This window comes from Microchirus variegatus, assembly GCF_963457635.1.
Source record: "Microchirus variegatus genome assembly, chromosome: 8".
Taxonomy (NCBI): Eukaryota; Metazoa; Chordata; class Actinopteri; order Pleuronectiformes; family Soleidae; genus Microchirus; species Microchirus variegatus.
Genome location: NC_139809.1, coordinates 6,200,964 through 6,223,647, shown reverse-complemented (window position 1 = coordinate 6,223,647; position 22,684 = coordinate 6,200,964). Strand labels below are relative to the sequence as shown.

The window sequence follows — 22,684 nt, the reverse complement described above, 5'->3', positions numbered from 1 at the left end:
CGGCGGCAGAAAGAAGGTGGACAGGACAGGGGGCAGGTGGAGCGCTGGATTAAACTGAAACATTCAGAACGAGGGAGCGTCGGTGCGTGATTGTGTGAGAGCACGAGAGAGAGAGAAAGAGGGAGCAATTTAAGCAGCAGAAGAAAGAGTTTCAGACGGCAGACGAGGAGGAGAGAAAGCAGCCCGAAATATTAACTGTCACTCCGAGAGAGAAAAGGAAGACGGGAAATTCAAGTCAGTCCGCAGTCTCGTTTGGTAACCTTGAGTAGAGGGCTGAGGTGACAGCTGATTGGCTTTTCCATGGGGCTGCGGTGATTTAGAGCCTATTAACTGTAAGACACCATTCATCTCGACCGGTGATGGTGGTGACAGCTGTTAACGTTTGCTAAAACAATATGTTAGGAGGTGAGATGATGTCGGGGGGGGGGGGAAGCGGCCATATCTCCATCTCCATTAACGCACTCCATTTCCTTGATTGGCCTGTCACATGGACACACGTGACGCAATGAGCAGAGGAGGTTCGCGGAGAGTCGGCCGCGGCTTTTATCGCTGAATGAAGTGGTCGGGGTCAAGCTGTTGTCACGGCACAATGGATCGCTATAGAAAATGGCTGTGTTTTTTTTTTTTTCCTTCTTCTTCTATATCTTTGCTAATTCGTGTTTTTCCTGCCGTGACAAACACTTCATAGTAATATCTGCAATGGGTGAATATCTATGTATTATTTAGACAATAAAGTGACATTTTGGTTCTGGTGATCACAGCAAAAACAGAACAGCTCTATAGTAACTTATGATGATAATTAATCACTAGGAGTGCGTGCAGTCATGACAGGAGCCTCGCGTCCCCACGCAAGTGTGCAGCAGTTCCCTGACCTCACCTAATCCTACCTCACTTTCCTCAAAAACGACCGCAAAGCCACGGAATAATAACTAGAAAAGCACTCAGAGAGCGCAGACCTCCCCCAAGGCAGCTCAGTGCCTCCAAAATACAGCCTGCCAGCGCGCAGGATGTACGGATCATGCCCAAAATTAAATCACTTGTTCCTGGTCCCGTTGCGGACATTTCCTGAAATTTCATTCAAAACCATCTGCGACTTTTCGAGTTATGTTGCTGACTGACAGATAGACAGACAAACTCCGGCGGAAAACATTTACCTCCTGGCGAAAGGTCAATAATGTACTGTATGCGTGTTGCGGGTCGGTTAACATCCTCCCATCGAGTTTCGGGAAATTTGGTGGAACTCAATTTTGATCCATACTCTTCCAGACTTCTCGGAGGATTTTTCAGTCAATATTAAACGTGCATTGTGTAATAAATCTAAAGCAACTGGCCATAAAATCCTCCTAACATGTCACAGAGACTCAGGAATAATGTTCATATAACATAGCAAATCATGTTTATGTTTTGAAATCATGTTTTGGCGTCATGTGGCGCCACCTACCGCCATCTACCAATCATTGCAGTCAGTAGAGTCTCAGCTGCCGAGCAACCACGGGTTGCCAGTTACGTCAGAAAACGAAACCTAAAAGACATCGGTATTTTGAATTTGAATGTAGTAACCGTTTTTGGCCACATTCTTACATATGGCACCTTTAAAAGTCTGAATACCAATTGTTAGATGCTAAAATATTTAAAATAAACATTTATTTAAAATAAATTAAAATAAGTTGCTTTTTCCATACTTATCCAGACCTGGAAATGACTCAAATTAAATTACATACTAGGAACCCTGCCTTAGGGAGCGCTATAGAGCCCTTGAGCAAGGCACAGGTTTTGGGGACTATATGACATTAACACATTTTCGCCAGACCTGACCTCCATGCTTCAAGTTTCAAGAGTTTTTATGCTCATTATAAACCCCCGAATGTGAACATTTGTGCCAGGAGCCGTTACGGCATTCGTGCTTGGGCCCTAATTACTAAAATCCCAGCACAATTATCCTTAAAACGATACCTACATGTGTATTTTGTTAAATACTCTCTGATGGTGCCACGAAAGGTTAAAGTCAGAGACGATTCATCCTCTGGGATTCATTTCAGTCAAGTCACAAAATTAGCAGAGCAAGTGTCTTTTCTGGAGAATGCTTTACCTTTTCAGAAAGTGTAAGAAAGAAAAAAACTTAAAGGGGAAATAAGTAGTTTATAGTGCCATCTAGAGGAGAGGCTGAAATTTACAACAAAGACCTGCTGCTCTGCTCACCCCCTCCCTTCCCTGAGCGCTACGGTATCCGCAGCCGGTCAAATGTCGTCCTCGTTGTCTTTCTCAGTGTCAGCAGATGAGGTTCGTGAGGTGAGGGAGAGGGCGAGCTACCACGGCCGTAGCAGACGAAGCGGAGAGAGAGGAGGCGGGACTTCTGCTACAAGTAAAGAGACGCTTGATTTGTTCTCTCGCGTTTGTCCTTACAGGCTCCGGTAGAAACATGCCGTCTCGCTGCTAACAGTGGCTATGCAACCGCGGCCCGCGACCATGTTATTTTAAATGACTTTTTGAAACACTACGAAAACGAAACAAAGAATATTATACAGTGACTAGACAATGCAGGAGCACATAATATGTATACAAAAGTGGATTTTGGGTTATATAAACCCATAAATACTACACATTGTCCCTTTAATGAAATATTGCAGTGTGTTACAAAGGCTATAGTGGAACAGCGAGTGCTACTGCAGATTCAAATGTGGGACATAGCTGTCATTGTGCACTGAATATAGTACGAATATCTGCATTCAAATACACACAAAATGATATGACGTGATGAAGTGTATGACTAACACTAATTCAAGTCATTCCATAATTACTGTACAGTATATTATATAACAAGATGAATAACAAGCATATTCCTCATTGCTTCTCATAAGGAGCATCCTCACTATCTGTGTTTCATACCGCACTACACCAAGGTCTCCACCACCGAGTGTTGTTTCCTGTGGATGACTCACAAAGACGCACAAATCTGTGCCATTCCACCAGCGGCATTTCACTTAATTTATCTTTCTTTCTTCTCTCTCTCTCCCCCCACCCCCCCGCCCTTCTCTCCATCCCTTCCCCGAACCAGCTCACTTACTCAAGCAGATGGTTTTCAATAAAATGGCAAGAGGGACAAAACGTAGCCTGATCTTCCACAGCCAGTTCCCTCATGGCCAGATATAAAGCAATGTGACGGAAGAGCAGCGAGACAAAGGGCTCTCCCTGCCGACTGAACAGTATCCCACTCGGCGAATAATCTTCACTGTTTGGCCTTCATTCCTCATGGGTGGAGGAAGATGTCATGTCAGAGGAAAACACTGGTTTATGGCAGCGTCATTAGAGCAAGGACTGAGTTATAGCCAGTGGAAAATAATATTTAGGGTGTTAAACATCTCATCTGATGCTCAATTTTCTCTTTTCAAATAATTAATAAGAAAGAGTTCAAACTAATCCAGCGATTAGTTTTCATATTAGCTGATTATTCAGCTGAGCAGAAAGTCATTTTAATGACAGCTCAGGTGTGGACTTTGTTTCTATCTCTTCTAAGAAAAATAATGATACTATGAGTTGTATTGTGGGATTGACATTTCAAGCAGCTATTTAAGTCTTGGAAAATTAAAATTAATTTTGTTGAAGTGAAACAAAACAGCACACAGGCTCCTTTATCTGGAATCGTTAAAGCAAGAACCACAGATAACAGGAAACAAAATAATCAGTGTCTTTTCAACTAAATAAACTGAGCGATCATATTCCACAAACAAACATGCTCAGAAACATCCAAAACAAGTGCAGAGAAGTCACAGCAAAAAATAAAACAACTGAGTGGGAGAATATGGCAAAATGTAAAAATCACTCACTGTTGACACCTGACTAAGAACATGTCAAATAAGAGACATGTTTGTCTTGCATGTGTGTGTCTGTAAGTGCAATAGAGCGTCACATACAATTTCACCTAAAACATGCAGTAAGCCGCCTCTTTAACTTACAGTCCGTAGTCTCTAAGGAGGAACTTGGACTTTGTAAGGTAACGTTAGTGATTAAAACTTCAGTTCACAAATGTTTACACTGTGTAGTGGCAAACACACACTTAAAGCGGACATATTATACACTATTTCTCCAAGTTAAACTAGTTCCCTGGTGTCCTAATGAACATGTCTGTGACATGCTTTGGTCAAAACACCATAAGGATGAAGCACCACAGCAGTTCAATCACCCTGCCAGAACAGACCTGTTCAGAACGCTCTGTTTAGTAGTATCTCTTTTTAAAAAAAGTCAAACGAAACAGCAGCCACAGAGGCTACTGGGAGCTAACAGCAGTTAGCATTTGGAAAAGTGATCATTTGCAGGCTCTAGCAGGCACATTGCCGTCATAACATGTATCCACTGGACAGATAAATCCTCTGAGGCTGGAAGTTTGTGTCGGACTCTGTGCTGCACTGTGGAGTGCAAGAATATAACTTTTCGGATACCGTTGCCCTCGCCAGCACTCTTGAGTGTTTTACGGACAAAGCGGAGCGCCGCGAGACAACAATTCCAGGAATTTAGCACATTGTGACGTCCCAGTGAGCGCGGAAGTCAACATCGCGTGTTTTATCTCCTGTTCTTAGACTGAGGAGGACCACAAAAACACGAGTGAGTCATCTTTTTTCACACTTTGCCGACTGATAGGACCTCCAGAGTCCCAAATATAAGGATTTAAACGATTAAAAAGTAGATTTTTGCATAATATGTCCCCTTTAATTCCAAAGCCACCCAAAGTCGTTTCCTATAGGCTTGACTAGTAGGTACCGTTTCAATTCCTCAATCACCAAGGCGAGGAAGAGTTGTGTAATCATGTGGATCAACAACACACAGAAATATTCCCTTCGATGTTGGATGTTCCAGGTTGTGAATGAGGATCTATAGATTTAATAGTAACATAATGGACATAAAAAAAACCTTTCACACCAAACCTAGCACAGCTTCTAAGGGACACTTACTATCCCTCTATCTATCATAGCTGTCAAAGGTATCAAAGTGTCCACGGTAGCCTTTATCTAATAAATGAAAGGTTTTAAAACATCAAATGTTCACAAAGCCACGTGTCTTTCCTTGCAAGAATATTTAATCCAAGGCTTAATGCCACGGTTCAACTGTTCACAAATTACACTGTAACAAGAAATCCTGCATTAATCATCCAAACTAACCCGAAACTAACTTAACGCAATACTGGCTCCTACACATTGTCTTTTAGTAGTTGCTTTAGTAGTTAACCCTGAGGGATTCAACATGGCCTAAAATACAAAACCAGCGCAGCACTGCTGCACAGCAGCATTTATCAGAGGTAAATTCTATAATTAGTCACTAAATTCTCTCGGTAACTTCTGCAACCACCCACTGTAGAACATCTCTGCATCTCTTTGGTTTACAGCCGACCGGTGCTTACTGAAAAAACCAGGAAGTGACGCGACATCGTCGTTTGCAAAAGTACGTGAATAATGTGCGCGCGTGATCACGACACACTGTATTCGACACACGACAACAAGTCATAAATCTGCATGTGATAAAAGATTTAAGATCCATGCCTATGCCTAACATCCATGAATCTTGGATTACTTGCATGAAGATGACATGTGTGGGTGTCTTCATACAGTGTCTCACATTCAATACTTGATTTTTGCATTAGCTAAATTAAGCCCAGCTCATAATTTAAACAAAACTGCAACATGTTTACGTGCCTTACGAGCGTGGATGGGGTTTTTACCCTCCATCACTCGCTGTCATTAATCTGGGAAAGATTTTACACCTTGTGTAAATCGATGGAGCATCGTCATCAATCACTCTTCACTCCAAGTGACCAAGTGCAGCCCCTAAACCACAGGTCTAAACAAGAAGGAGATAAAAAATAGGGCTATTATTAGGGCTCTAAAAGGCTGACAACAAAATGTGCTGCTGCATTTTGTTCCCCCTCTTTGTCTTTTCTTGTTTTTTTATTGCATTGTGACTGGAATACTCCTGCAATTATCTATCCATTCATTTTATAGCCACTTATTACTGAGTGGAATGCTGCAACATTTAGAAAGGTTCACCTTTCCATCGCTGTGTTTAATCTGCTTTAGTTAAACAAAATGTTCATTTATGAGCAAAATTCACAGAACTGAATACCAATTCATTTGTGCAATGCATTGAACGCAGTATCAATTAACTATAAGCATCACAGACCACCGAGTAGTTCAATGTTTCACATTTTAAAAGATGAAACTTTGATTAACTACAAAGTCATTTGAGAATTATTGAAGTTTTATCCGTGGCCGACATCGAAATAATCCACTTGACTTTAAACCACAAAGCAGTGAATGAAATAAATGTGATCCCATCTGGAAAAAAAAAGGAGCAGAGCGAAAAACACCCGTGTGGCATTTCGGGATATTGGTCAAGCAGTGTGGCAGAGAGACGGTTATTTGCACTGGAGGGGTCTGTGTGAATGACGGTGGAATTGTCTATTGCGGTTGACATTTCAGCGAGGTCGCGGAGGTGAGGCGTGTGTAAACAAACGCGCAGCCAGTCAGAATGTGTACGTGTTTGCCTGTGTGTGTGTTGAGGGTCAGGATCACAGCAGGTGGGAGAGCCCAGAGGCTCAGAGCTCATCGTGACGGGGATTGGCTTTTGAGGGAAGGCTGCGCTCTTCAGTCTGTGCCAATTAGCCTGCTGCTACCTCGTGACATTAAAAAAAGGCAGATGCAGCAGCAGCAGCAGCAGCAGCAGTCGGACTGATGCGTGTTCACATAAAACAAACGCATCGAATCGTAGGTGATGTAACAGCCTTGACTTCTTCCGTCAGATACATGTTCAGGACTACGCGACATGAATTATAGTTTATGTTAAGAATATGCACCATTTTCTTCAAAAAACCTAACATGGATCAATGATTTTATACAAAGTACCACCTGAGACACCGTTATCGTCAACATTAAAATAGATTATTTACCCTCTCATCCTCCTCTTCTTCCTCACATCAACGTCAGAAACTGGTATAGTGAAATTAGATTGAGATTAAAGGGGAAATAAGTAGTTTATAGTGCCATCTAGAGGAGAGGCGGAAATTTACAACAAAGACCTGCTGCTCTGCTCACCCCCTCCCTTCCCTGAGCGCTACGGTATCCGCAGCCGGTCAAATGTCGTCCTCGTTGTCTTTCTCCGTGTCAGCAGATGAGTTTCATGAGGCGAGGGAGAGGGCGAGCTACCGCGGCCGTAGCAGACGAAGCGGAGAGAGTGGAGGCGGGACTTCCGCTACAAGTAAAGAGACGCTTGTTTTGTTCTCTCGCGTTTGTCCTTACAGGCTCCGGTAGAAACATGGCGTCTCGCTGCTAACAGTGGCTATGCAACGGCGGCCCGCTGTCATGTTATTTTACATGACTTTTTGAAACACTACGAAAATGAAACAAAAACTATTATACAGCGACTAGACAATGCAGGAGCACATGATATGTATACAAAAGTGGATTTTGGGTTATATAAACCCATAAATACTACATATTGTACCTTTAAGTGAGAGATAAGGTGACGGTAATTATTATTATTTGATTTATTATAAATCGTTTTGTTCTTTATTTCATTTTCTACACACTCCGATCACGTATACAGTAGAAACTACCAGCAGAGAAAATGTGCGTACCATTGGCGGTACACGTACCACCGTTTCAGAACCATGGACAGAGATAATCCAAAACGAATCCCCGTCAACCATCTTTAAAGACCCTCTACAAGTGTGCAGCGGTGTTTTTATCCACAGAGACACTGCCCTCAGCCGTTATTTACCGTTCACTCTTTGTTTTACTCTCGTTTTGCAACGTCTCTGGGTGACAACTTTTGGCCACTGTGGGAAGATCATGTTCCAGTCGGGTAAGTATCAAAGGCCGCGATAATGGCCGACACAGCACATAAGAAACACAGGTTTAGCGAGGCTTAGCACAGCGGAGACAAAAGCCGTTCAAAAACCAGAGTGAATCTGGAGATGTATTAGCAGGTTAGGTAAAGTGGCTTGAAGCTGAAGAACCAGCATTTCTAAAACAAAAGTAAAGATTGCAGTGTTTCTTTACTTTTTTTTTTTTTTTTTTTTTTTTACCATTCTGGCCTAGGCTTTAGCAGCTTTATTATTACTCTGCACTTTTGGTAGTGAGCAGGGGAATCCACAACAATCCACAACTCCTGTAGCCTGCGACTTTTTAAAGACTGCACACATAATAGTCCACACCAGTGACAGTTGCTGGGCTCTAAAACGGTGGATGCTCATTTCAGGCCCATTTATTTGTACATAAATTCTGCACATGAACAACCAGAACAAGGGAACGCGAGAATTATGTAAAACTGAAACGCCATGATAGTGTTTTTATTTACAGTGTATGTGTACAAATGAAAATGGGCTATATCGCCGAGCAAATAACACACCACGACGACCGGCTATTTGTCCACAGACTTCTCCCACAAAATGCACACAGGACTGAGGCAGAAAAGGCTCCGCTGTTGTAATTGTGGCTGTCAAAAACTGCTACGTTGACTCCCAGAGAAGCTGAGCTTCCGTGGAAGTGATGTTTTTGCTGCATTTGTGCAATCGCACAAGCTGAGATTCAAGTAGTTTTAAAGGTCCCATATTATGCAAAATCAACTTTTTAATCATTGAAATCCTTATATTTGGGTCCTATCAGTCGGCAAAGTGTTAAAAAAGATGACTCACTCATGTTTTTGTGTTCCTCCTCAGTCTAAGTACATGGGATAAAACACACAATATTGACTTCAGCACTCACTGGGACGTCACAATGCGCTAAATTCTTGGAATTATTGTCTCGCGGAGCTCTGTTTTGTCTGTAAAACACACGAGAGTGCGGGCGAGGGCAACGGTATCTGAAAATCGGAAGTCCGCGAAAACAGTGCAGCACAGAGTTCTACACAAACTTGCAACCTCAGAGGATTTATCTGTCCAATGGATACATGTTATATATGACGGCAATTTGCCTGCTAGGAGCCTGCAAATGATCACTTTCCCAAATGATAACTGCTGTTAAGCTCCCAGCAGCCTCTGTGGCTTATGTCATTTCCTGTCCCTTAAGTTTCGTTGTACTTCTAATCGCGTTCTAGCACACGTTTAGTACTGAAATGTAAACACAACGTGGTATTTGGTGAAATTTTAGAGGAAGCTGAGCTTCCCTTAGAGCAGTCGCCATTGATCCACACACTGTGCATAGTGCGCAAGTGGACTGAAACGATGCCCTACTTATAAGAATATTGTGCTTCCATTCTATTTGCCAAGAACGTGTGTTTAGTTGACTGTTTGCGCACGCCGAACAGTACTGATGGTTCATTTCAGAGACAATCACACGGTCTGTCACTTTCTCCACTGCTCGCCCCTCTTTCTACTTCTGCCCCTAAACATGCAAGCATGTAGCAGAGCAGACCGTCATCATGCTGACTGTACTGAGAGGAAAAGTGGGCTCTTTCTCTGAGAACTCAAACACACACACACACAGATATGCACCTGTACGCACAGACTCACACAAAGACGGAGCTCGTATCCCCCTGAGTTTTGCCTACTGCTGCTTCCATGAAAAATTTACACAGCAGTGATCTCATCATCTATTTTCAGCCCATCTCTGACCTAGGAATGTTTTAAAGAGCTAGTATCCGTCTCGGGCTGCCCGTGATTTTTCTTTTCACCGTTTAACAAGAGCCATACAATGCGAGCGAATGCGTCTCCTGCGAAAAAAGAAAACTAGGAGTGTGTGTGTGTGTGTGTGTGTGTGTGTGTGTGTGTGTGTGTGAGTGTGTGTGTCTTCTTCTGTTTGATCATGTCACTGTTTCTCACTGTCGGAATTCACATCTCATCTCGCCAGCGTTGAAACTCATCTGGAAATGAAAGCGGCGCATTTCACTCATCTTCCTGTGCATCTCCGACGTGGACACAAAGATGGTTTCGCAGATTAAATGAACACAAAAATCCTCTGATACATCCGTCTTTGGCGAGTCTGTTCTTTCATTTGCCCACACACGACACACACACGACACACACACACACACACAAACCATATGAAGTAAGTGAGTTACAGAGACACACCAAAAATCAATCGCTTTTGAGAGAACTCCATCAGTAAATTGAGTCAATTTCGGGTTTCTCTGTGTAGTCTCTGATGTAAACACTTACCACAAACACTGCCATCCAATTTTATAGCAAGAGTCGGGGCCACTCTTGAGATGAATAGTCTGGATGTGAAGTATTGATATTAAAAGCCTGTCTGCTTGTACTTACTTTCACACTGGTGCAGAGACCGTTCTCCTCTGCCCTTATTTATACAACAGTAAAGTGCAAAGTGTTTGGGCGGCTTGGATATTTCACACATGACACGAAAAATGAAACAAGAATCAACCAGCTGCAAAAAATACAATCTGACAAATGTCTAACGGAGTTTGTTCGCAGAGCATAAAAATGTCAACGTTTGATCGGGAAAAGAAAAATCGGACCAATTATGAGTCTAATATTTCACATTATCTCGCTCTTTAAAACACGTGAATTACACGGCTGTTCAAAGAAAGTAATATCTTTCCATCTTCAGGGAAATGAGAGTCAAATATAGCCGAAAAAACAGTGGAGGAGCGTTAATTGCATTAATGAACCCAGCAGACACAGAGCAACATTTCAGAGAGATATTTCTCATGAAGAGTAATGATTAAATAATAATAATCAGCCAAGGCATGCACTCACAATCTCAAATTTAGCTTTAAAAAAACGAACAAATACAAAAGGAAAAGGACGCGTGGAGAAGGACGTGCAGTATATTTTGCCATTTGCATATGAATGTGAATATGTCCGATGGCGCGTCCATTCACAAATCACACAGAGACAGCGTTTACTCTGTGAGATGTATGATACACTACAGGGGGTAGCCTTGGCTGATTGATCGAGCCTGCATCATTTTTTAATGATGCATGCGAGATGACGGCTTGAGCTGAAACACCATCAGTGTTGTGAGTGTGTAATTAGTTCGAGTTTCAACATCGCTTCACCTTCACCTGCCAGAGGAGATCAGGGAAGCAAACACACATTAGTTTTTTCCAGGTTTGCTTACAATTGATTGTATTGATTGTTTTATTATTTTGCATATACGAGTATTTTATTTAATCATATAATTGTAATGTTGTTTTTATTCCTATTATGACGATTATTTTTGTATGCAAAGTACAACAAGCCATGTGGACCTCAGCGTGATTACACGCAAACATAAAGACCCTCAGCATGTTATTTGACGGAGAAGCGAAAACATTAGTCTCTCGGAATGCATTCTGAAAATAATGAGAGGATTACGCTTTCCCATCAACTGAAGGATTATGTGAAACAAAAAAGGATTAATTCAACAATTTATTGTTATTTCGAAAAAGTCTGCATTGTATGTTTTTTGACCTTTTCTTTTTCTATACGCTAAGTTTGTAGGACAAAACTTTTTCAGGGACATTTTTGCCCTGTCAGCAGAGAATAATGCGTGGATAAAGGTATCCATGGCAGGACAAGGAGCAACATGACAACTGGCATCAATAAAAAACTAAATGTTAATATAAAATGCATTAGGGGGCGTGATCGATGGAGAGCCTCATCTTACAAAAATTAATCAGGCTGTGCTGACACTAAAGAATCAACATGTTCACTGAAAATGTGAAAGAAATGTATACATGTAAAGAAACTGCTTATAAAATGTATGTAATGCCCTAAGACTCAAGTGATCACAAGTGAAGAGTTAAAGCGGAACTAGACCGGAAGTTCCTATTATCGCTGTTTTTTTTGGTGTGTATCTGCGTCATTACCTTGTTTAAGAAGCCCTGACGGTTCGAAACAAACAGTTCAGCCATTGCTGAGAACGTTGTGTTTTATTGTAATCTCGGGGCTCAACGAGATCACTGAAAATCCCATAATAGTTATGTAAGCAGCGGTTCTCCTGACAACCGATCGTCCTGCTCCAGGCGGTAGTCCGGGCACATCCGGTTGCGTACATTGAACCGCAGAAGAAGAATAACGTCCGTTGTGGAGGTGTTTCACGAGCAACAGTGTCTTCTGACTCTGGGTCTGACTCCGGTTTAAAGTCATAAATGGGACTGCGGCGGGGAGTCGTGACAAAGCTATTTTTAAACACTGTTAAAACAATGTTTTGATAATGAGGAGCAGTGCATCCGCCGTTCCAGAGGGGGGCGCTCCAGTTCTGAGAACGGATGTGCTGGATAGTACTGGCCAATCACAAGACTCTGTCTTCTGGGGGTGAAAGTTCACTCTGAAACATCACGGCTGAAAAACACTGTCAGAAAAGAGGATTTCTATCGGCTAGTTTACAGCAACTAGGAGGTTTTTGACCATAAAAACAAGTTAATATATGTAAGTAGACCTCCATAACTAACATATATGTGCAACAGGACCACTCTATGTGAGCTTTAACTGATTACTTAATTTAATTTACTTGCATATTTACAGCCAAAGGAATGGGAACAAAAACACTGAACTGAAAGGTACAAAAACCTATACATGAGCTCAATGTTGAAATTTTTATACCTTCATCATCTTGAATAGTAGGCATGTTGTGATGTTGCTAGTTGTGTGTTGATTCCATAGAACTGAAATTAGATCAGGGCCCACGGTTGGTGTATTGGTTAGCGCTCTCGCCTTTGCAGCAAGAAGACCCAGGTTCCGGGGTTCGAGCCCTGGTTGGAACAAGGGCCTTTCTGCAAGGACCTTACATGTTCTCCCCGTGTGTGCGTAGATTGTCTAACGGGTTTTTTTCCGGATTCCTCCCACAGTCCAAAAACATGCCGATTTGGGGAATACTCTAAATTGACCGTAGGTGTGAGTGTTTCTATACACTCTTAGAAATAAGTATAAGGTTCTTTGGCTTGTCCTTATAGGAGAACCCTTAGTGTTACCAAGAACCCCTTTAAAAGGGTTTAAAAGGGTTCTCTGGATCAAAATGCTTCTTACTGGAACCATTAGTGTTACCACTAACAGGATAAAGGATGAGGATAATGGATGGAATTAATCAAGCAAAGACCGAACGGTCAGAATACCAGAACCTTTAAAACACCACGGATGCAGCAGCCTCTGCATTCATTTCAAAGAAAACAACCACATATCCAACCTCTTGGACGGCAAACAAACTTCAACCTAAAAGTCAGGGTTCATTATTCCCGGGCCGTGTCTTACCTTCACAGTAGGCGTTATCTTCTCGGAGTGGGCGGAAGCCGTCCTTACACACACAGCAGTCTCCTGCCTCCAGGTTCACACAGTCTGAGTGCTCCACACAGCTGTGGCCCTCGGAGCAGAAGTCATGACCTGCACGAGGCGCAGAGAGGAGCAGGTTGAGACCCAAAGGAGAGAAGTTATGGAGGTGGTAAGAAAGGTTATGGTCGCGATGACATAACCTTTTCTCAGAGTGTCCTGAGTGGGTCTTATACTTTCCCAGGTGTATTACGAGAAAAATACATGAATCTCCTCTGAGTTCCAAAGATTCTTCAGTCTTAATAATCATTCAAACAGGAAAAAAAACATACTAATATGGTAACACTTTACAATAACTGTTGTATAATATATTAACAATCATTATTATGTATTACATAGCATTAGTTAACATATTAGTTAATGCATTAATAAGCAGTTAATTAATACTCAGAGTTAGCTAATAAATTATTACGCGTTAATATGTTCGTAAGCCGTTAATAATGTCTCTAGTAATCATTTGCAAATGGCGTTTATTTGGAGTGGATAAGCATTAAGTAACAGCGAACTAATGCATCTACTAATCATTCGCTATATGGTGTACATGTTTCCTGGATGAGCATTAATAAACAATTCATTTAGGTCATCATTTATTAATGCTGTGCTGTATATGTCATCAAGTAGCTTAATAATTTATAAACTAACTTTGAGTAGTAAACATTAATTAACTGCTTATTAATGCATTAACTAATATGTTAAAGGTGCATTATGTAATAAATCTAAAACAACTGGCCATAAAATCCTCCTAATATGTCACAGAGACTCAGGAATAATGTTCATATAACAAACTGAACTCACCAACAACAACAGTACAGACAAAATATTTGCATTAAAAAATATATTTTGCAGGCTGCAAATCATGTTTTGGCATGTGGCGCCACCTACCGCCGTCTACCAATCATTGCAGTCAGTATAGTCTCAGCTGCCGAGCAACAACGGGTTGCCAGTTACGTCTGAAAACCAAACCTAAAAGACCTCAGTATTTTGAATTTGAATGTAGTAACCGTTTTTTGGCCACATTCTTACATATGGCACCTTCAACTAATGAATAATGATTGTATAATATTAAACATTAATTAATGCTTAATAATGTACTAAATAACGTTAATTAAGGGACCCTTATTGTAAAGTGTTACCGCTAACGGTACAGATAGATATGTTGAGCGAAACAAATTACAAAAGTAAATCCATTCACGTATGTAAAAAAACACATTTTCCAAACACTGATTTATGCTTTTACAAAAGGATCTTTAGTAAAAAATGACTGCTGGTCACAAGTGAAGTCATGAGTTGTCTAAATAATGTTAAACACTGTACCATAATAATATATTATATGTTGACTTATCCTCCATACCTCTGCAGACTTTACAGCATCTGTCATTCAAGGCGATCTGCTCTGACTCTGGACAGTTGGGTTCTGGACACGGTTCACTGGGGACCACTCGATGCATCGTCTTGTCCTGTGTGTAAAGAGAGAGAGAGAGACAACAGTCCTCGTGAGTTACTCTCTCAGGGCCTTGATGCAATTATGAAGGTAAGTATTCATCCATCATGTTTTGTCTGTCACTCTCCCGCTTCCCCTCCTCCTCCCCGTGTATTCATTACAAGCCAATTACGCATTTCATCAATAGCCTTTTTTTTCTTCCCCATGCCGAACAACTTGTGAAAGAGGAGAAAAGTGTTCTTCTTCTTCTTCCCTCCTGTTCTTCACAATGATTTACAACGTGATTCATTGCACATCTTTATTACACAAACAGTGAATCAATCTTCTGGATTATCCCTGCATGTGTGTTTAGTCGGAGTGTAAAACCTAATTAGGGGCTTCTTTTACCCAGCATGCCTTTGGCAGGTCTCTCTAATGATCTCATCCATGTCCCCCTGACTGATGCTAATTTATACACATTAACACCGTACACAGTCGGACAGCAACAACAGACCTTCTCAATCTAGCACACAGCAATGAGGATCATATCAAAAAACTCCTTCTGTAAGACAATGACATCTCCACTTGCTCATGTGAAATCCTGGGAGAAGCGTCTCCCTAAAAAGTCACCAAACTACTTTCCAAACAAGCTTCATCATTGACTTTTTAACCACATAACCACCTCTTCTACCTCACCCCCCCCCCCTGCAGCCAGCAGGCTGACAGAAGATCAGAGGCATGACAAGCAGCTGTCAAGGGAAGCCTGGAGAAATCTGCAGCCGTGGGCAGACTGACAGAACTCCCTGTCCTCATTTCTTTGATCTGCCTGGGATCTGCCAGTCAATAAACTGGGACTACAGATGGTCCAGGTGTGGCCACACCAGCCACACAGCTGTCTGAAGCTGCAGATTTGAGCATTGAGCAGGGGCCTTTTGCAGGATTCATGGCAATGCTGGTTTGCCGTGACAGAGATGTATGATTAAAAACTTCAAATCACTTTTGTGTGATTGATTGGGCCTGCCTGGCGTAATATCATCAAGTGAATTACACCCCAAAAGTGAGCGACCCACCCATCTGGTGCTCCAGGCAGACAAAAGCTACATACTCTGAATAATCAGAAAATAAACATGATTTGGGACCAATGTGGTGTCTGGTGATTGGTGCTGAGAAATGGTTGTGTGCGTGCTGTGACTGACACGCCCACCGCTCTGGAAAAGTGATGAGGTATTCAGCCGATACCTATTACAAATTATACAATGTAAGATCAGTGTAAAGAAATTCAGCACTCAGTGGACCAAGGTTAACTGCAAGGAGTATTCAGTGAGCTAATACTGGGAGTGTTTGGTTAAATGAGTTTTTATGATATTTTGTTTTGTATATAGTTTTCGCACCTAATATTCCGCCAGACTCGGTACGACTGGGGCCTCAAATGTTCAATTTGGGGCTGCGTCATGAAGCCGGTCCGAGTTTGCCTTCACACTTTCGCGAAACAAATCGAACCTTTTGAATAACATATTCCCCTCCTCGCCTGAGGGGGGTGCTACAGCAAAAATGACTGAAGGAGAAGACAAGACAAACAATGAACAAGAAAACTCACTCAGCCATTGCCACGTAAGAGCAAAACATGGCACTGCATCTAGAGCTGAAACAATTAATTGTTGATTAATTGATTATTATTAATCAGTTTTAAGCTTTTTTCATTATTGAAACAAGATTTCTGATTGTTTTAGTTTCTTAAATGTGAATATTTTCTTTGTTTCTTTGCTCCACATAACAAAGAAATCATTAAAACTGAATCATTTTGGTTTGTGCACAAAACAAGACATACGAGAGCATCGTCATTTCCAGGTTTGACAAACGCTGATCAACGTTTTTTTAATGTTTTCTGAACCAATCGATTAATCGAGAAAATAATCGACAGATTAATCCGAAACAGAAATAATCGTTAGTTGCATCAAATCCTATCTTTTGAAGTGAACATACGACACATATACGCTGCAACAAAGGGCTCAGCCATTTATCGGTTATCGCTCTACACGTGCGTGTTTTGGTTGCGGTTACCCACAATGCCCTGAGTTGCAGTCCACTTCCTGCATCTGGTTCACTTGAAACTAACCGAGACCTACATTTTTAGGTGCATCAGAATTCGGTTGCACCTCCCCAAATGAACCTGACTCTCGGAGCACGCGAACTAGGGTCCAATTAAGAAAGACTGGTGTGAATGCACCCTATGTCTCCTTCTGAAGAGTGATTCAATAAGATTCCTTTTAAAATAATGTTTTCAAAAAATGTGTTTTAAGTCTCTCCGTACAAGCATGTGTTGACATGACTCACCCTGCATTCAAACAGCAGACACCTGCCGGCGGAGTCGCGCACAGCCTTCCGATCGCCGTCCACCAACAGCTCTCTCCCGCCGAACAGGCAAACAGCTGGAAGAGAACACGGAACCATCATCAGAACACACAACTAAATACAACATGAGAAACAGTGTACACATAAAGCTCCCTTGAAAGTTATATTTCTTCAGCGGCATCATATTCAATATAATACTCTGTGTCTGAGGCGTATCTATAATGCATTACCGCTAAATAAATGATTGTGACTGTGTCTTAAGTGTGTGTGTATTGCTCTAAGATTCATAGACTGATTTCTCTGGTTAAGCAAATTAATATTGTACTATTGAGCTAAAAAAAAGTGGATGAATTATTCAGTCCCCAAATGTGTCAAAAAGCAACAGCGAATGTCTGAACTTATTAAAATTAACAAAGATTCAAAAAAGGACAATGGAAATCAAGCAAATAAGTTACCCCATTATAGCAAACAATTCTTATTTATCTTGCAGTATTTTCTATATTAATGAATTGACTCAATACATGTTATGAGAGAGAGAGCAGAGCAGGAATGATGACGGCTCAGGGAAGAATGTGTCCAAATTTGAGATTGTTTGCTACGCTGCTATAAATATGATTGGCTTATTGTTCTGTACAAATCCTTATTGCGAAAAAAGATCATTCCTATCCACAGCTCGGTTGTCACGTCTGATTGAGACACTCACCATCCCAAGTTGTATTAGCATATACAGTATGTGTGGCAAAATCCAACAAAATGTATTTTAAAATAAAACACCAAATACGTCATAAAGTCATAAACGTATCACAATAAACCACAAAATACAGCAGCGTATCATAATAAAACGCTGTATCTTGAACAAATGTATCAGAAATACTGGCCATCCCTGACCGTGTGGACAGTGTCAGAACAGCGAGGCGAGCACAGAGTGTGTTTGATGAGCAGTCGGGGTCAGACAGACTCACACCGATATGGGTTAGAGGGAATGATTGACACCTGCAGGTTGGGCCCCATTACAAAGCAGGACATCATGAAAGCGAAGGACTTCTGAAACAGTCATTTGACGTTCTCCTTGAAAGACCATCGGGGGGGAGAAAAAATACACAGACCGAGAACTTGTCCCTGCGAGGCCTTGTGCTGCGAGATAAGGCTTTAAGAGAGCCAGTCGTGTCTTTGTAGCGGGGGGGGGGGGAACTTGCTGCTCTCTTCTCTCCAGCACTCAAGCATGCATAATTAGCGGCGTGTGTTTGTCTACCTCGCAGAGATAAGTTTGCACATGGGTGTTGAGTTTAAGGGGGCTTACCTGCTATGTGTTTATATTTGTGTAACACGGCAGCAGATTCACCCAATCGTACATTAAACCGATGCGTCGCAAAGCCGCGACTCGTGGGTCAGCAGAAATAATGCCAACACGAGCTGATTAGAATCCAAGACTAACGGTTTATGACTGATAACAAGTTAAAACGTGTCTGTTATTCGCTTTGCATCAGCGGCAGAGTGTGTGTGGGTGTGTGTGTGTGTGTGTGTGCGCTGAGAATGTACTCGAGTGAAGTCGGCTTCCACAAGAGATGGAGATAACTGCGCAAAGAAATACTGAACACACACACACAGTATAGTATAGTGTGGTATAGCATGGTATAATATAGAAGCCCACACAGGGAAGCAGCGGCTCCACATACGAAGGCCCTCGGTCGTTAGCGTGTTCTCTCAGTGTGCGTGTGTGGGTTCTCCGTCTTCCACCCACTGTGATTAGGTTCATTCTAAACATGTCTCTAGGTGTGAATGTGGGAGTGAATTGTTCATCTCTGTGCGTTTGCCCTGTGATGGACAGCCAACCTGGCCCCAAATTTTGCCTTATGTGCCCCTTTATCAGCTGGGATTGGCACCAGCGAACTTTGGACATGGGTTGAGCATGGCCCTTTTTTGGAGGGATTTTAATTTTCGCTGATATTTCCTGCTGCACATTCGCTGATGTATCACGCTACACCAGGCAGACAGCGGCTCATCAGCAGTAGCTGCGCTGTCTGGAGCAGGTGGGAGGTGGGAGTGAAGAGGCTGTCCTCACGGTGGGTGAGACATTTTCACACGGTTCACCGCAGAACATGGTGTTATACTGGAACGACAAAGTCGGTGTCCACTCACCAATACGCGAGCACAGTTTTTTATTTTGCATTAGCATGCTACTACTTTGCGGCTAACTTGGCGAACCTGTTTCCAAAGGTAAGCTAGCTAGGCTACAATTGCTAACATAATACAAAGACTGTGCAAACTCATCAGGCACAACGCAAATGTTTTAATGTTTGATTAGCATTAGCGTAGCTAGCTGTAGTGTCACCTGTGTCAGCCACGCCAGTTCTTTATCATGCATTACCATAACTGAAAAAATCTTCTTCAGCTCCCACTATAGGAATACATACTTCCTACAGGCACTGCACTAGTAGCATAGAATACTATAACATAGTACTGTATTGTATATTCTGATATATACTCTTGAAAATGATTACACTTTTATTAAATGAAACAGTGTGTAAGTCACATGTAAGAACACAGTAGTAGTATTAGTTGTTGTTATACTAACCCTGCTTATTGCCCTTGCTAGATTTCGTATTCAACGCAGACAGACAACACTTTCTGCATTTTAACATAAAAAAAAAACCCCATCACATCTCATTTGGGTTTATATCAGAGCAATGTTAGGGTGAGAGAAGCTAATATCCTCTAAAATCCATTTCTATTGAGATGAGAATTGAGAGAATATGAAATGCATGAGGGCCACGGAGAGAAGGCTAATAAGAGTTCACTGCTGCAGATGAACCAACCCTCTGCGTAGATACGTGATGAAAGAGCATCATTTATTCAGCGGAGAACATGCCAGCGCTCTGAAGTTTAAAATGGACATTTAAGAAGACGAGACCAGAAGTGATCATCATTTGAGGCATTTAACATTCCATTCTTCTTTACTTTTCACACAGTCGTGTCCACAATCACAGAAACTATTTTATGTCTCGTGCGACAGCCGCAGATTCAGTGGCTCCTGTCTGTGCGACTGGTGGCCATCTGTGTTTTGAAGCACACTCGTGAATAATTGATTGATCAATGCAAAAAGGGTGGACACGTCCCAAGAGGCATGTTAGGAGGTAGCTTAGCAACACAGCAGAGCCCTGGTCAATTGTTAGACAGCTCCATTGGAGACACATCATTTGATGTGTGCTCTAAATGTGGTGGTGGAGGTGGTGGAGGTGGAGGTCGTGTCTGCGCCGTGGTGTTTGTGCACAATAGTGTCCATGATTGCATAAGTGTGGAAGCGTGACAGGGTTAAGGGTACTCCACTCACGCTGGCACTCCATGCAGCAGGCACCCTTCACGTAGGCAGGCGCTGTGGCAGCCGGACACTGAGGAGGAGGGCAGGAGATGGCCTCACACTGCACCGTGCCATTCTGGGGGAGTCGAGAGAAAGACAAGACGTTTGAAATACTGATAGATTCTTACACTTATATGTGTAAATAAAAGATGTGTAAAATATACGTGCACACATTCATACATACAGAATACTTGTTAGGGTTCGAGCACGAGCTGCGCAAGAACCTTATTGAAACTGAAGGACTTATTTTTCGCGTTTTTCAAGGCCTGAACATGTCCCAAAACTCACGGATTTCTGCGACCGTATCCGGACTGGTGAACATTTACATCTGAAAGTTGTGCGGTGAATGGCACTCACACATTGAAAGTGGGAGGGGCTACAACCTGACCCCAAAAACTTCTATTAGGTCATCTGATGTCGGGTTTAACGTACATGAAGGAAACTTGGTACACATGTTAATTAGGTTGGGATGGTCAAAAAAGTCGATGACGACTTTTCTGCGAATCCTACAGGAAGGCCAAATCGGAGGCGTTTTTGGCCATTCTGCACCAATGGCATTTGAACGAATATAACCTAAGAGACCGGTCAGGAGCGTAAAGGTGAAGCAGCTCAGAAAGGCAGGGCAAGGCCATTTAAGGACAAAATGGGCGTTACGTTTTCTCTCTTTCTTCCGTGCTCCAGTTAAAAAGACGCGCAACTGTATTTTGAACTAAAGAACACTGCTGTGACATGCAAGGCACCGCCAGCCCGCCTAAATACTAATATCGCAAACCCCTGAAAATTGTTCGGTAAAAGCATGGGCAATCCACCAGTGAATTAAAATCTACAACTGTGGTATTTTCTTTTGATATTTTGATACTTGCCAGTACTGTTTTATCGTCAAAAACTCTACTTGAAGTAGGTTATGACACCAACAATAGTATAAGAAACTAAGACAGACTGCTTGTAAGGCTGTAAAGGCTTACTTTCTTTTATTATACTGGTACAAACGTTGAACTCTATTAAAACGAATTAATCTCAATCGAAATGTTTCTATAATAAACGATGGATGTGATAAAAACATATTTACAAACTTTGAAAGCGAAAACTAGAGAAAAAAACTGACTCATAACCTACATCAGATTTCAACAGTAACTCCTACACACACGCGTATTACTTTTAAAATGCTATTTCTGTTTTTATCCGGCTCTGCCTGTAATTAGCATCGCTTCCACGCATGAAAGCTCTGTGACAGCAACATCTATGAACCTCATCTGCATAATTGATAACATCTTAATGTGTGACCTTTGAGTTTTAAAGGTCACGTCTAATCGGCACACATAAGGTAAGGAACATGTCCCGCCTAATTCCTTAATTGCGGCGCAAGGAATGGAAACACACCGTTCCTGGCAATGAGAGCGATTTCATAGGATGAGTGGGCAGAACAAATCCCTAATGATAATTATCATCTGTCAAGAGCAATTAGGTGCAGTGCACTGAGACTTATGTGATTTTCCTTCCTTCCTTCTTTTTTTTTTTTTTTGCATGTCGGGTAGTGGTGCATGAAGGCATCTCATTGACTGGTTGGAGAACTTCAGTCGCAGAATGAGTTTCATGTTCCAAAAGCTAGGTAAACTGACAGGGGGGTAAAATCTGTTCGCTGATTAGATACAAGCCCCAGATCTCCGTTTGCTTCTAATTTTCTTATTGGCAATTATTCCAACTTTATGAAAGCGGGCTCCTGAGAGAACCGAGCATTACTAAGCACTGCTGTAATCCTGCATACTGTTGTTTTTTTTTTTTTTTCAATACAGTACCTTTTTCTTGGGTAACTAGGGGCAACGCTCCTACAACGCAAGGAAATAATGAAAACACAAGGGGCCGACAACGGGCGCCTGCACCCCCCACCTTGACACACTTGACGAACAAGGGAGCAAAACAAAAAGACGAGGCTTACAATGGGGAGCAACCGATGTATGTAAATGTAGAGGTGTGTGCATACAAACACAACACCAGGGAATAAAAAAAACAACAACAGCAGGTTTTGTTTTTTTGTACACAATCGCACACATTTATGACACCTTCACACATGTAGACACACAATAACATAAACACACGCAGTGCGACGAGCATGTTTACTCAAGATGCATATGTGACATATACATCATGTACACACACACACGCGCACGCACACACACAGTCAAGCATCCCACCGTGCATGTGCAGTTCCTGCAGCCATCTGTCCAGCCCTCGTCCTCCCTGTAGACGACCCCCTTGATACTGCACGTTCTCTCACAATAGCAACCGTCCAGGCCATTCATCTTCT

General features: G+C 42.0%; 1 protein-coding gene across 1 annotated transcript in view; it reads right to left on the bottom strand.

Annotated features, from left to right (window-relative positions):
* The window catches only part of nell2a (neural EGFL like 2a), a gene marked incomplete at its 5' end in the record, with an annotated part of 92,600 nt that overhangs the window by 49,450 nt on the left and 20,466 nt on the right, over positions 1-22,684 (bottom strand). Inside the window, 5 exons of the mRNA XM_083893977.1 lie at positions 13,175-13,303; positions 14,601-14,706; positions 17,004-17,098; positions 20,353-20,455; positions 22,572-22,684. The exon at positions 22,572-22,684 is cut by the window's right edge and continues 16 nt beyond it. Of these exons, the coding sequence (XP_083750103.1) occupies positions 13,175-13,303; positions 14,601-14,706; positions 17,004-17,098; positions 20,353-20,455; positions 22,572-22,684 (546 nt within the window). The remainder of the gene's footprint in view (positions 1-13,174; positions 13,304-14,600; positions 14,707-17,003; positions 17,099-20,352; positions 20,456-22,571) is intronic.